The sequence below is a fragment of the Neovison vison genome, chromosome 8 (genome assembly GCF_020171115.1).
Source record: "Neovison vison isolate M4711 chromosome 8, ASM_NN_V1, whole genome shotgun sequence".
Lineage (NCBI taxonomy): Eukaryota > Metazoa > Chordata > Mammalia > Carnivora > Mustelidae > Neogale > Neogale vison.
Genome location: NC_058098.1, coordinates 105,484,079 through 105,498,569, shown reverse-complemented (window position 1 = coordinate 105,498,569; position 14,491 = coordinate 105,484,079). Strand labels below are relative to the sequence as shown.

Genomic DNA, 14,491 nt, shown 5'->3' with positions numbered 1-14,491 from the left:
AAGGGGTGAAGCTGGAGTTTAATCCCAGCAGTCTGACTCCAGAGCCTGTGCTCCCCAGCTCCACTCTGCACAGCACGTCTTGCAAGGTACGTGGGTGCACGCACACTGCCGGGAGGACTTTCTCCATCCACGCTTGGAGCAGCTCGGGCTTCGAACCTTAACTTTGCCATCCATTCACCATGGGACTATGGCCAGGCTAGGCCCTTCCGGGAGCCTCAGTTTGCTCAGATGTAAAACAAGGCGAGTGGTCTAAAGTATTTCTGAATTTCCTTCTGCTCCAGTGGGCAATCTATGGACTTTCCAAAAAGCAGAATCCAGAACCCAGCTCCCATCTGTAGAGAGAGCTCGGACCAGAAAAGGAGGCCCAGCCCGGACATGCTACTTGCCTCTAGGTCCTTGGTGATTGGGTGGGAAGGTCCGTGGGTCACCAGGAGAATGGCGTAGGCTTTGCAGATCATCCCATGCCCCACCTCGATGTTACCAGCATGCCAGTTGGTCAGTCCTGCCCGCATCACAGCCATCCCCAGTTGGGCATTATTGGGGTGGTAGAGCTTCCTGTGGGGGCACAGCAAATAATTGTCACAGATAATCCCAACCTTCCTTACAACTGCACAGCATCTGACAACTTACCAAGTACCCTCATTGACTTGGTCCATCCGCTCTCCCCACAACGCCGGGAGGCATCTGCAGCCCATGGAGCAGGGACTGAGCCACAGAGAAGGGGAGAAGTTACCAAATACCCCATGTGGTGAGGCTGTGGGAGCTGAGGCTCTGCCTTGGGCCACGAAGCTAAGTCCTCATGGGCAAAAGACACAGGCATGGACTCTGCATGGGAAAACAGGAAGAGGGGAGCCCTCAGGGACACCCCAGCCCTCTGGGGTGTTGTTCAGGGGAATAAAAAGAACTTGAATGTCCTTCTTGGGACAGAACTGTATTCTCACCTCCTTGGCACCTTCCTCACAGTTTCCTTTTAGCATATCACACCATTTTCCTGGCTTTTGTTTCTGAATAACATTCTCACAAAAAAAGGGAACCTGCTTGTGCCAACTTACTCATTTGGCCAAAGATAAAGTCACATGCCAATGTGGACATGGAAGGCAAGAGAAGACATTGGCAGAGGGAAGGCAGGGGCTCTGCATTTTATAATGTGAAAGCAGGCTTGGCTAACACCTCTTCTATCCATTCTTTCACTCATTCATTCATTCATTCATTTATTAATAAAAGAAAGGTTGCCTGTGCTGACTGCTGGAGAGACAAACCTTTCTGAGCACTTAAATTAAGTGGGACTTAGCCTTAAGAAGACCAAACGCAGAAGCCGCTGCCCAAGTGATAGATGAGCTGGAGGATGTGGGAAAGACCAGAGAGGACAGACAGGTTTCATCGCAGGTACCAGCCCTGAAGATCTGGTTATTACTACTCAAAGTATTGCAGTAAAAATGCTCAGTTGTAAAGATAGAGAGAATCACAATCGATTACTGATGCCTGGGTGAGTTACAGGAAGGGGAAGTAGCAACGTGTATGCTGTCTATTTGTCATCCCTGAAACAGACACATTCCAGGGTACTTTCTGAGACCCAGCACTGCTACCTACATATAGCCATCCACCATCCTCCTGGCGTAGAAGGAGGCCTCCTCGAAGGCCTGGAGGTAGGAGAGGACCTCGGAAACAGTGCTCAGCATCCGCAGCGTGTAGAGGTTGGTGTCGGCAAACACTGGCTCCTGCTTCTGCAGGCACTCCCGGCATAATTTCACAACCTGGAGGAGACACAGGCCCCGTCCATTGCCACTGCCCTAGCGCAGGGGAGCATCACCATAACCCTGGACACCCCTTCTTTTAAGGCTCAGGACATTGCTGACAGGGGTGCAAAAGCCCAAGTTTGTGATCTGAATAACAAAACGGTCCTATTTTGCTACGAGTGGGGATGAGTAGGGTAACCGCGGGAGATGTGGCTGACATGGCAACAAGCAAAGAGCGGTGTTCTCATGATCAGTAGGGAGCAGAGAGTTATGAAAGGGAGAGACTGATAGACTGATTGACTGAGTCTCACAACAGTACAATGACATAGATACTACTAATAGTCCCATTTTGCCAGATAAGGAAACTGAAGCACAGAGAGTGTAAGTACTTGGCCAAAGTCACACAGGTAGTAAAACATGGAGCAAAAATTCAAACTCAGCAGTTATGCTTTATCTTAACAACCATTCCTGTGATTCTCCACCCTGGTTGGGCTCCGGAATTACCTGGAGACCTTTTTAAAAACGGCGTGGTGTGTGGGCCCTATCCCAGACCAAGTGAAACCAAATATCTGGGGCTGTGTGGAGACCGGGTCTGGGGTGGTCCCAGGCATCCGTAGTTTGTATAAGCCCCTGGGTGGTCCTTATGCGCAGTGAGGTTGGACAATCATTCTCCGAGGAAAGTGTACAACATGAGCTGGCAGAGAGGCTCCCGGGAGGCCAGGAGACCCACCAGGAGGGTGTCGCATTGGTTCTGGTGAGGAATAAGACACGCCTGACACCAGTCAGCTCGGAGTCAAGCTTTCCTGCCTGACTCGTGTCTACACAGGCTTAGCCTGACCCTACAAAGTCAGATGGTCTCTGGATTTTAGTTGCTCATTGTTCTCTTCTTGCCTTGCCACTGTCATGGGAGAAATGCCACATGATTTCTTCTATTTCAAATGAGCAGAAGCTAAATTTGCTCTGAGATTCTCCCAGTCCCTTGAGGCAACTGGGTCGAGGTGTGACAAAATGTGGGCCCACAACCCATTCATCTCGAAGACAATCCTCTTCAACCCATGGGGCCATTGTCCAGCCCTCCACCTGGCCCTGCTTAGTTTGCAAGGAAGAGGAGAGGTCAGAGGAAGGGAACCACCGCAGTCCTCCTGGTTGCTCCAGCCCCTATGTCAGGCCTCCGACACAGGGTTTCCATATTGTACAAAAACACCCATTGATGTGACCATCTCCCCACCTGACAGAACTCCTGGGAAGCAAGGAGCAGGTCTGTGTTGGTCACCCCACTAAGGGCTCAAAAATGTGCAATGTGGGTGGCTCAGTGGGTTAAAGCCTCTGCCTTCAGCTAAGGTCATGATCTGAGTCCTGGGATCCAGCCCCGCATTGGGCTCTCTGCTCAGCAGGGAGCCTGCTCTCCCTCACAACCCCCTCGCCTGCCTCTCTGCCTACTTGTGATCTCTGTCTGTCAAATAAAGAAACAAAATCTTTTTTTTTTTAAATGTGCAGTGAATGAGTAAATGAGGAGGATGAAGATAAAGGACAAGCAGACAGAAGTGAACACACATTGTTCTCTCACACTGCCATGCCTTCGTGGTTTCCAAGCCCAGCTACATGCCTGAGATGTTTAAAAAGCTTGGAAACAAAATACTGATTTGCAGTCTGTTGCAGACTGGATGAATCAGAGGGGGTGGGACACAGGACTGTGCATTTCCAGCAGGCTGCCCTGGTGACTTTGATGAAATGCTCTGCAGGTCAGTGTTTACTTGGGAGGGGGGGTTGGGGGGTGGTTTGTCTCAACTTTGGGTGCCTGTTGAGATCACTTGAGAGCTTTAAAAATCCTGATGTCTGGGCTCCATCCCAAGAGATTTTGATAAAATTGTCCTGGGTCAGTGTCTGAGCATCAGGACTTTTCCATGATTCTAGTGCACAGACAGTTAATAACATCTGCTTCTTTGAGAGCCAAGGCTGAATACTCAGTAGAGACTGAAAACTGTAGCCAGGACATGCATTCAATTATGAAAAAGTAAGAAATCCACTGCCATCTCCATTCCTCCACCTCTGATGCCAACCTGAGCTATCACAGATCCCCCAGGGACATTTGTCAGGCTGCCTGTGCTCTCCCCAGACCCAGTTTCAGTAGGCTGAACAGTCCCTGACAACATACCCCGAGGAGGCTCTGAAGACAAGAAGAGTCACAGTCCAAACCAAGGGACATCCTCCAGAAAAACAACCTGCTTGGTAGTCTCCCCATCTCCACCCCACTCCATCTCCTCACCCCACCCCGCCCCACTTACTAAAGAACCTTTTTGCTCTCTTCCCCATCCCATCCCTATAAAAATGAATTCTTACCTCATGGTACAGACCCTCAGAGCGAGCCTTATCAATTTTTTCCAGGGTATCCTTGGAGAATTGTATCATCTCCTTTACCACCTCCTGAGACGGCTGGGAAAGAGAGGGATGATGAGTCAGACCCCGCCTTCACGAAGCAACCCATTGCATCTCTGCAGAGTCGCCATCTTTGACATTCAGTGTCGTGCAAGATGGAGGCCTTCCTGAATGCTTCACTTCCATACAGGAAGCTCCAGATCCCTACAGCTTTTGCAGCTCCCTCATCAAGCTTCTGACTCAGGGGCACTTTCCACTGACCAAGCCCCAGAGCCTTGCTGGCAGCCAGTCGTTCCCCACCTTGCACTCTCGCCTGGGTTTTTGGACCCCAGGGCCGAATCGGACCTTGAACTCTGTGGTATTTTCTCCAGCATTTTGGACTTTTAGCCTATCTCCTGAATATTTCCCATTGTTCCTCATCACTTCAAGTCAACCACATATGCCCTTGCATTTTAGTCTTTGCTCAACTCACCGATTTATATACTGACCAGCACAGAGCTGAGGACTGAAGCTTAAGGCTTGACCAAAAAAAATCCTACTCCAGTTTGCCACTGGAATTCATTAAAAGGAGGATTTGTGGCTGTGGGCATTCAGATCCTTCTGAAGTATCTTAGCATCCAGTTCCTAGTTCTTTGTCTTGACCAGGTTGTATCATAAGAGAGTTTGTCAGCTGTCTCTGTGAAATCTGGATTCATTAGGCTTATAGCATTTACCTGAGTGGTCTAGTGATTTTTTTTTTTTTTTAAGATTTACTCATTTATTTGATGTGGGAAGGGGCAGAGGGAGAGAGTGAATGAGTCTTAAGCAACTCTGTGCTGAGCAAGGAGCCTGATGCAGGGCTCCATATCATGACCCTGAGATCCTGACATGAACCGAAACCAAGAGTCAGATGCTTAGTCAACTGTACCACCCAGGTGTGCCTCTAGTGATCTTACTTTTTTAAAAGATTATTTATTTATTTATTTATTTTCTTACTTATGTGTCAGAGAGAGAGAGCGAGAGAGAGAGCAAGGGCGAGTGCATAAGCAGAGCAAGAGGCAGAGGGAGAAGCAGGCTTTCCACTGAGCAAGGAGCCTGATGTGGGACTCAGTCCCAGGACCCTGGGATCATGACCTGAGCTGAAGGCAGACACTTAACTGACTGAGCCACCCAGGTACCCCCCTAATGATCTTATTTTTAAAGAATGAGGTTTTGCTTTTCAGGGTAAGAGGTATCTCAATTAAAAAGTCCATGAAGGCATCACAATTTTGAAGAAAGAAGTGCCAAACTTCTCAATTTCCAAAGAAAAAGTTTACTTGCTGTGCTTGTCCATATGAGAAACCCCTTTCTGGAATTAACTTTTTCTTTTTCTTTCTTTCTTTCTTTTCTTTTTTTTTTTTTTTTTTGCTTAGGCATATCTGATAAAACTTTTTTCCAAAATGAAAATACTTCATTATTCATTTGGACCCCACAAAACTGATAGATGGAAACTGTAAAAAATCAAAACATATGAAAAAAAAGTAGGGAATAAAAATAGAAATTCCTAGAATCCACTCCACGATGAACACACCATTTCAAGGAACATTTTCCAATGCATACATATAGGCATAATATTTAAAATATTTAACAACTGGCCAGGAAAGGCACTGACCAATCAGAACAGACACTGACCATAAACAGGAAGCATGTCGATTACGGCCTTATCAGCACCTACGGGCGGAACTGCGCTCTGTAGGTGTACACAGGCGTGTGTATATGCAAACAGCACAAATAGCTCTTCCAACTGGAAGTGTACCAGATTTCTGTCTATAGTCTGTTCCTTCACTCAGTAGGTATGGATATTTTCCCATACCAATATCAAAACACATTACCACTTCGATTAACTGTAGAGTTTTCCACTGTATAAAGCCAAAGTAATTTACTTAGTCAGTTCTCCAGTTTTCGAAATTTCTCACTGTGAGGAACTGAGTTCAGAGGCTTCATTTAGATTTTCTGCCTACATTGTTTTGTGAGGTCACCTTTACCACACTATCAAAAAGTAACAGGAGGATGGGCATTCATTCCCTTAAAAACACACTCCCTTAAGAGATGGAGACCGGGATCTTCCCTCAGCTTCCCAGGTGTCCTGAGCCAGTGTGGCAGGGTCCACCTTATAGTACGAGAGGCCCTGGCCAGGACGGCTTGCTTCTGGGTCAGGATCTCCTAAAGGAATGGACTTTCTACTTAGGTCTCTATTCACCTCACCTACTCTGGCTTCTCGGGAATTCTTGTCCCTACAATTTTGACTATCCTCTTTTCCCTCTGTACCTGGCCTCCTTGGAATCCTGCATATCTACCTGCCCTTGTCATATGGCCTGACTCCAACCACTGAGGTAGCCACCGCTACCGTTACTTCTGCTCACAGGCCTCACTCCTGATCTCACCTTTGTCTCGATCTTTAATATGGCCGAGATTTCTGGCTTCTGGTTATCTTCTAGTCCCAGAGTGCTACTTAGTCTTCTGTAGACTTGGGCCTTGTCTTGGTTATAGACAAGTCATTTTGGTGCATATTCACTTTCCTAAACTCATTTCAATCAAGCACATAAGTAAAAGGGTGTCCACGTCTCATCTGGTTGTACAGAGCTCTGTAACTGGTAGTCTAGAAGTATAACACTAGTCTGCCAAACCTAGATTTTTGGTAACATCCATAGCTTGTTGCCCTAACAGTGGCTCATTGATTCAATCTAGTTTATGACCACTGGTCTCTAATCTAAGTTCCATTATCTTTAAAACTCAAAATTCTTAGTGAATCTTCTGTAGTAATTGATAGCTTGCAGGGTAGAGTTGGAGAATACCAAGTGGTCAGATATTAATAAAAAGTTTTGTTCGATTTGACGTTGAAAGGAAGAGTGTTACTTTAAGCTCTGGAAGTGAATCAAATTTTTTCAAGGAGGCAACTGCCAAGATTCTCAAAACAACCTGGCTAGAAGCTTGTTAATTACATGTGCAACATGTGATGAAGCTATTCTGAGAAAGGAAATGGGGCTGTTCCACTTGGCTCCACTTTTCAGAGTAAAGGCAAGAGGAAAGCATGATCCACAGCTAGGATTTAAGGAACCCTACAAAGAGAGACTCCCCTCCCTATAAACACAAAATAAATAGACAACCAGGAGGGAAAGAGTAAGGAACTGGAGCAGGGGGAAATGACAGTGGAAGAGGAGCCAGAGGAAGACTAGAGGAGAAAGGGGAGGAGTCAGCAGAGGGGGAGGAGTCACTGAAGGGAGAAGAGCTAGGAGGAAAAAAGAGGGACGCTGGTTCCCCAACCTTGAAAAACTAGTACCTTTCTATTGTGAAAACCAGGGGTGAGGGCTGGGGAGAGAGAAAAGAAAAACCCAAGCAACCTAAACAGGGAGGCTCCAAAGCTACAGTTGAGGGGAATGTTCTACAATGTGGTGTTATTTTCTCATTTTTAAAAATATTTGGTTTTTATTTTTATCCAGGTTACCACATACATTTAACTTTGAAAGGGAGAAAAGAGTCTGGTTTCTTAACAAAAAATTAAGTAATGGGGGCGCACCTGGGTGGCTCAGTGGGTTAAGCCTCTGCCTTCGGCTCAGGTCATGATCCCAGGGTCCTGGGATTGAGCCCCGCTGCGGGCTCTCTGCTCAGCAGGGAGCCTGCTTCTCTTCCTCTCTCTCTGCCTGCCTCTCTGCCTACTTGCGATTTCTGTCAAATAAATAAATAAAATCTTAAAAAAAAATTAAGTAATGGTGGGAGCAAGTTATGAAACAAATACCCAGGGCCACACATCAGGAAGGAAGACTGGCTGTCTTGCAGATAAAACACATTTTCCCACAGGTTCTAGAATGTCAAGGCGAGGGTGGACACAGGAGCTTATTCTTTCCTGTAGCTCCTATGGTACTGTGTTCCGTGTTCTGCATACACATGCCAGTATACATTTCCCAGAATATAGAACGTTTGATTTGTGAAAAACAAAAATCCTGTATTGGGGCACCTGGGTGGCTTCATCGGTTAAGCCTCTGCCTTCAGCTCAGGTCATGATCCTGGAGTTCTGGGATGGAGCCCCTGCATCAGGCTCCCTGCTCAGCAGGGAGTCTGCTTCTCTCTCTCCCTCTGCCCCCCCCCCCCCGCTCATGCACAGGCTCTCCCACTCTCGTTCTCTCTCTGTCTCAAATAAATAAATAAAATCTTTAAAAAAAAAACACATAATAAGTCACGGGTCCCAACTCCTTTGTATCCTGTCCGGGAAGGGTGACTCTGAATTTGTCCACACCAAGCATCACTGATGTATTGTTTACAGTCTTCTCCTCCCCCTGCCATCTGTATCAAGCCTGACTATGCTTACACAGGCATATGTGTGCATGGATCTGTGTGTGTGTGTGTGTGTGTGTGAGAGAGAGAGAGAGAGAGAGTGTGTCCCTTTTATTTTTTATAAATGGTAGCATTTTTATAAATGATAGTTTATAAACAGTGTAATGGATTGAATTCCATCCTCCCAAAATTCATATGTTCAAGTCCTAACCCCCAGTACCTCAGAATGCACCTTACTGGAAATAGGTCACTGCAGACTTAATTAGTTAAGAGGAGGTCATAATGGAGTAGCGGGGGTCCTTAATCCAATATAACTGGTGTCCTTATAAAAAGAATATCAGGTGAAGACAGAGAAATACACAATGTGAAGAGACGCAGAGAGAAGACAGCCATCTGAGAGCCAAGGAGAGAAGCTGGAGCAGAGCCTCCCCTCACGGCCCCCAGAGGGAACCAACCTGGCCTACATCCTGATTTCAGACTGCCAGGCTCCAGAACTGGGAGAGAGTACATCTCTGTTGTCATCTGCCCACTTCTGGGTACTGTGTTATGGCAGCCCTAGCGAACCAATGCAGTGGCAGTGTTTGGCCCTTAATTCTTTTCCCTTAAAGAGTTTATATTCTTTTCCCTTAAAGAGCCCATTCCAGCCACACTTGGTGGCTCAGTGCGTAAAGCCTCTGCCGTCAGCTCAGGTCATGGTCCCAGGGTCCTGGGATTGAGCCCCACATCAGGCTCTCTGCTCAGCGGGCAGCCTGCTTCTTCCTCTCTCTCTCTCTCTGCCTGCCGCTCTGCCTACTTGTGATCTCTGTCTGTCAAATAAATAAATAAAATCTTTTTTTTAAAAAGAGCTCATTCCATATTTGTCCACAAAAATTAACCTCATTGGTTTGAGTGACTGCAAGGTAATTTAATTTAAATTTTCCCAATTGGTGATTATTTAGGTTTTATTTAGTTGTTCTCAACAATGCTGCATCATATCTCTTTATACACATACCTTTGCGCACATGTATAAGTAACTCTGGTAAATTCTTGGAAGTAGAACTGTTTGGACAAAGAGTAACAAATATTACATCCTAAGAATAAAAATAACTTAGTGGTAGGGCACCTGAGTGGCTCAGTGGGTTAAGCGTCTGCCTTTGGCTCAGGTCACAATCCCAAGGTCCTGGGATGGAGTCCCATGTCCGCCTCCCTGCTCAGTGCAGAGTCTGCCTCTCCCTCTGTTCCTCCCTCTATTTGTACTCTCTCTCTCCTGCCACCAAATAAATAAATTAAATCTTAAAAAAAAAAAAAAAAGTCTAGAATGGCCAGAGAATGAATGAGAGAAATGAATCAAGTGGGGAAATAGTGTTATCTGAACATTAGCACTGATAGCCTCGAGTAACAAATTAATTGAGAGTGGCCCCACTGTCTGTACCTAGAAGTCAGTTTTGCTCCTAGTCTTTGCTCTAATCAGAGGCAAACTTCTGCTCACACATACAATGCAGAAGTTAAGCTCACTAAGAAGCACATTTGTGTATTTGTATCTTAAGTGTACTGGTGGCCTGTGGGCTATAGAGAGGGGCTCAGAAAGCCTCCCCACAGGAGTCCAGCTCCTGGTTAAAAACCTATGTGCAATTTTTCAGAACTGACCACAATGATAAAGGCTCTACCTGGCATGCCTGTGGGGGAAAGTACCCTCTGAACAGTCTGAAGGGAGTCCAGCCCTCTGCTGCTCATGCTCCTTGCACAATTTCATTCCCAGCCAGGGGCCTTCATTCCTAGGCCTTACAGGGGTGGAGGAGGGAAATCTGAAGACTCTCTCTCTCACTCCAGCCCAGTACCCAGCACTTTTACACCCCTAGCCCTTCCCCCACACCCTCTCCCTCACCCTCCCCACCTCAGGGTCTATAAATGTGATGCAGCCCTTTATTCTGAGCGCCCCAGCAGTGAGAAGACCCCCCACATCTGTACCCTGACCTCCTCCCTTCCATGGGGGAAAACAGAACAGGAGGTGGCCAGTTTCAGTCTTTTGTAGATACCATTGCTGGGCTCTCTCCCAGCTTAGCTGAGCTCCTGACTTCCCCTCCATGATCCTTCAGCTTCTCAATGGTCTCACCATCAACCAGACAACAGGCTACTCAGGAGTTAAGCCTGTTAGCCAGCCTCCACATTGCCCCATGTCCACATTACCCATTCCCAGGGCACTAGGAATACCTTTGCGATAACCAGGCAACTAGTCTCTTTGCCCATCTGGTCTCAATATATGAAATTCTCAGCATTACTTAACCAGCAAAAGGGTAAAGAGAGGAACTAAAATTTACTCAGTGCCAACCCTATATGCCACTCCCTTTACATATATTATTTTGTTCGATCCTCTTAACAACCCTGTCTACTGGGTGTTATCATTCCTATTTTATAGATGAGAAAACCGAGCAACTTCCCAGTGTAAACTCCTGGCAAGGGGTGGCCCCAGGACACTAGCTGGGACCTGTTATCAGTGCTCCGTCCACCCACCATTAACACCTTTTGGACAGTTACAGGCTGGTTCTCCACGGACGAGCCACCAGGGGGCGCCAGTTAGCAGTGAACGCCAGCCTCGTGGGCTCGTGGAGAAGAGGGTCGCAAACACCCCAGTGGCATGGCCACATGTACCTTTGGGTCATCTTTCACCCCCAGAAACAGGTCATCCTTCAGCTTTTTTTGGCAATGCTCACAGGTGCAGTCAAAGTAGTACTGCTTCTTCAGCTGCTTCTTGCGCTCTTCGCTGACGTTAAGGAAGTCGATATAGGACACTGTCAGCTCCTCTCCTTCCGAGATCTTGCCCAGGGCCCGGAGCTCAATCCTGGAGAGGGGAAAGGAAAGAGGAAGTCAGATCCAGGGCCATGAGAAGAGGCTTTCTGCTCTTCAAGGTCTCTAGGAGTTGAGTCTCAAAGACAACTTCCACTAGCACTCGAGAAAACTCCCATTTTCCCCCCAAAAGGGGAAAATGTGACCTAACGGACAGTTTTGTGGATAATTCTGCTCTACTTATCAACAATCGAATCTGCTCCACTTATTTAATTGATTGCAAATCCAATTAAATAGATTTTGGGTAGAGATCACAAAACCATACCTTGCTTCCATGCTGCAATTATCCCTGTGCATTTTGCTACTGATTGCTTGCAACAAAGGGGGTCAACCTCTCCATTTCACAAGGGAGGGCACTGTCTCCCAGAGGGGAGGCCGAGGGGAAGGAACTTCCCCGGAGGTCCCACAGCACCTTGGCAAGGGTCAAGATCAGAATCAAGTGCCAGTCATGCTTCACCTCACCACACTGCTCTCCCTGGACCATCCTCCATCTGCTTCCTGGGTCTGCCATGCGCAGGAAAGGAGATGCACCAAAGCCCTTCATTTTAGGGCTCTGCTGATATTCTAAAGAGCTCCATGTGAGCAACTCCTGGGCCAGTGTTGAGTGTGGATCTCTGGCATCTGGTCCTGGTGGCATAAGTCAGTTCTGCCCCCAACAACCCCTTCTCCAGGCACGGCTCTGTCATGATGTTCAACAGTGATCCAGTGCCGGGCAACTTAGGATTTCTAGCAGCTCTGTGTCCCATCATAGCTCAGCCAACTCTTGCAAGGTCTCACAGTATCTCAAATTATTTCAATCATGTTAAGGGAATTTCCAGAGCCAAATTAATTTAATGTCACTTAAATATGAAAATATGGGTGCCCCATTTTACCTTACTTGGAAAGGGGATCAGGGGATAAACAGTGAGCACCTCTCCATTCTCCTTCTTCCATCTCTAATGCCCAGCAATTCTAGAGGTCAACTAATTGAGCCACACGTGGACAATTTATTTAAGCATTTCTTGGAGAGATTAGAAATGCAGCCCACAGCCACAGAGACTTAGAACCAGGAAGGTCCCTAAAGACGTCTCATCCTGAACTTGGCTCTATAGATGTGGAAGTAAAGGCCCAGGGAATGATGGAAATCATCTAAAGTCACATGTGACGCAGGCCAACATGGACTCCAATGCACCAACCACTCCTACCCCTGCCTTCCCAGAGCCCAAACTCCCACACAGAGTTTGGTTCTTAATCCAAAGAGCATTTCAAGTCCTTTTAAACCAAACCTGAGAAAAAGACCCATCTGGGGTTATTTTATTTGTCATTAGGAAAAGTCAGAGCAAAATCTAACCTACAACACTAATTCACAATTGTCCAGAAGCAGTAAACAGAATAGTGTGAACAAGTATTTATCAAAATTATCACAGTTACAGGGGCTATTTTCAGAAGCCAATATGGGTGGGAAGTTGGGGGTTATAAACAAACACACTTCTTTAGTAGGTCAATAACATCAGCAGTCTTCCTTTTATGATAAGCAGGACTTTGAGGGACAGTGTGGGCTTTGCTAAGGTGATGTGGACTAGGAGGGACCATCATGCTTTGGGGCTGGGGGAGTGAGAGAAGTCAGGCGTGAAAGATGGGGAAGAAAAGAAGCAAAGGAAAGCAAAGGCACAGCAGGGAGTGGGTGGGTGAGGAACAAGATGATTCATATATGCATTTAAAATACAGCATTCAGCAAGGATAAGGCTCTGGGGACACAGGAGAACATTACAGCCGAGAAGCAGCCACGGAGTCTCGGGAAGGGGTGGGCCCAGCAAACCAGGCAAGTGAGGGAGATGGGTCAGAGGAGAAGGGATGCTTGCAAAGACTGACCCACCTCATCTGGGTGTGAAACATGGATTTCACTGCCTCATGACTGAAAGACAAAACAGACACCCGAATGGGAATCATTACCATTGGCTAGTTCAGCACAGCTAGCAAGGGGGCACAGCATCCCGGCTAATGTGATCAAAGTTTTGGCCAGGACAACCAGCTTTACATCCCAGCCCCATCCAGCAGGGCTCCCTCGACCAGACACAGCCTGGTATAGCGGAAAGCACACTGGCTCTGGAATGAAAAGTTCTGGATTCAAAGCTCCTCGTCGTTCCTGGGCTCAGTATGCTCCACTGTAACCTGGAAATGCAGTTGCCATGAGATAGTGCATTTCAAAGTAGGTGCCAAAAACTGTAATGGGATGCTATTGTTATCCCACTCACAAGCATCTTGGCTGAGTAAGTGTTGCCTCTCTGATGTCTATCTTGGGGGACTGTGTGAACTGTGTATGGAGACTGGTTAGGTCACACAGGTCATGTATAAAGTTTCTTGGGGTTAGAATTGGGTTCTTTCCACTATGGCAGGCAGCTGGGTGGTGACTGCAGTCACCTTCTCTTGCACAACAGCCAAGAAGCCAGGTACAATGTGGCTGCTCAAAGTTAGTGGATGCAAAGAAGCCGGAACAGACACCAGGAATGATCTGAAGAAAGGGCTCCCGGGTTCCCGTGGCTGTCACATGTCACAAGGGGAGCCCTGGGTCACCATGGCTTGGGGCAGTGACATCCTGAAAGGCCTGCCCTATAATGTGGCTGGATTTGATCCAACCAGGCTAACCTGGGACAACAGCTCCTCTGAGGAGGATTCCATGAGGTCCACGCCAGTGACCCCAAGAGGCTTAGGAAGGGAACTGCAAGTGCCACGGGAAAATTACCATTTGGGTCTCAAATTTCTGTCTTGAGTGACTTTCTCACTTGCTCGAGAGCTTAGTGTCATGCAGGCCCTTGTTTCCAGAAATAGGAAGGAATGGGGGAATCAGAGGCCCTGCTAGACTGGGGTTTAGGCTTGATTCCTGACTGAAAACCAGAAAGCACTGTCTCTGGTTTCCAGGAAGTTTTGGGAAAGGAAATCTGCTCACTGTTGATGGCTCAGAGTGGACTTGCATCTGTCATAAAAGCTTATCTCATCTCTAAGAGCAAAATAAGTAATACTGCTTAGGTCTTGTTTCCCCAAATCCCCCCAGCCCTGAGCCATGGACAATAGGGTCTCTTCCTGTTTGCTGACTTCTCCACTTGTGCCCACCCCCAAGACATATTCTTTGTCCTTCTGCCCCTTGATCTGTGCCTTTGGAGTGTGGGGTGAGGGGTGTGGGCTTCTAAAGGGCTTCATTAGTCAGGGTCCTTTGCTCTCTGGCTTCTGGTTGGAGTTTGGCCAATGGGAGGAGATCAGAAAGTGGGAGGAGAGAGAGGTTGGGGTAT

General features: G+C 47.2%; 1 protein-coding gene across 2 annotated transcripts in view; it reads right to left on the bottom strand.

Annotated features, from left to right (window-relative positions):
* The window catches only part of SMYD1 (SET and MYND domain containing 1), a 39,423-nt gene that overhangs the window by 1,267 nt on the left and 23,665 nt on the right, over nt 1–14,491 (bottom strand). Inside the window, exons 5-9 of one of the 2 annotated variants that reach the window (XM_044261583.1) lie at nt 13,081–13,119; nt 11,031–11,220; nt 4,077–4,169; nt 1,591–1,754; nt 387–555 (exon numbers count right to left, since the gene is read on the bottom strand). In XM_044261583.1, the coding sequence (XP_044117518.1) occupies nt 387–555; nt 1,591–1,754; nt 4,077–4,169; nt 11,031–11,220; nt 13,081–13,119 (655 nt within the window). The remainder of the gene's footprint in view (nt 1–386; nt 556–1,590; nt 1,755–4,076; nt 4,170–11,030; nt 11,221–13,080; nt 13,120–14,491) is intronic. The other variant, XM_044261584.1, reaches the window with a different exon arrangement.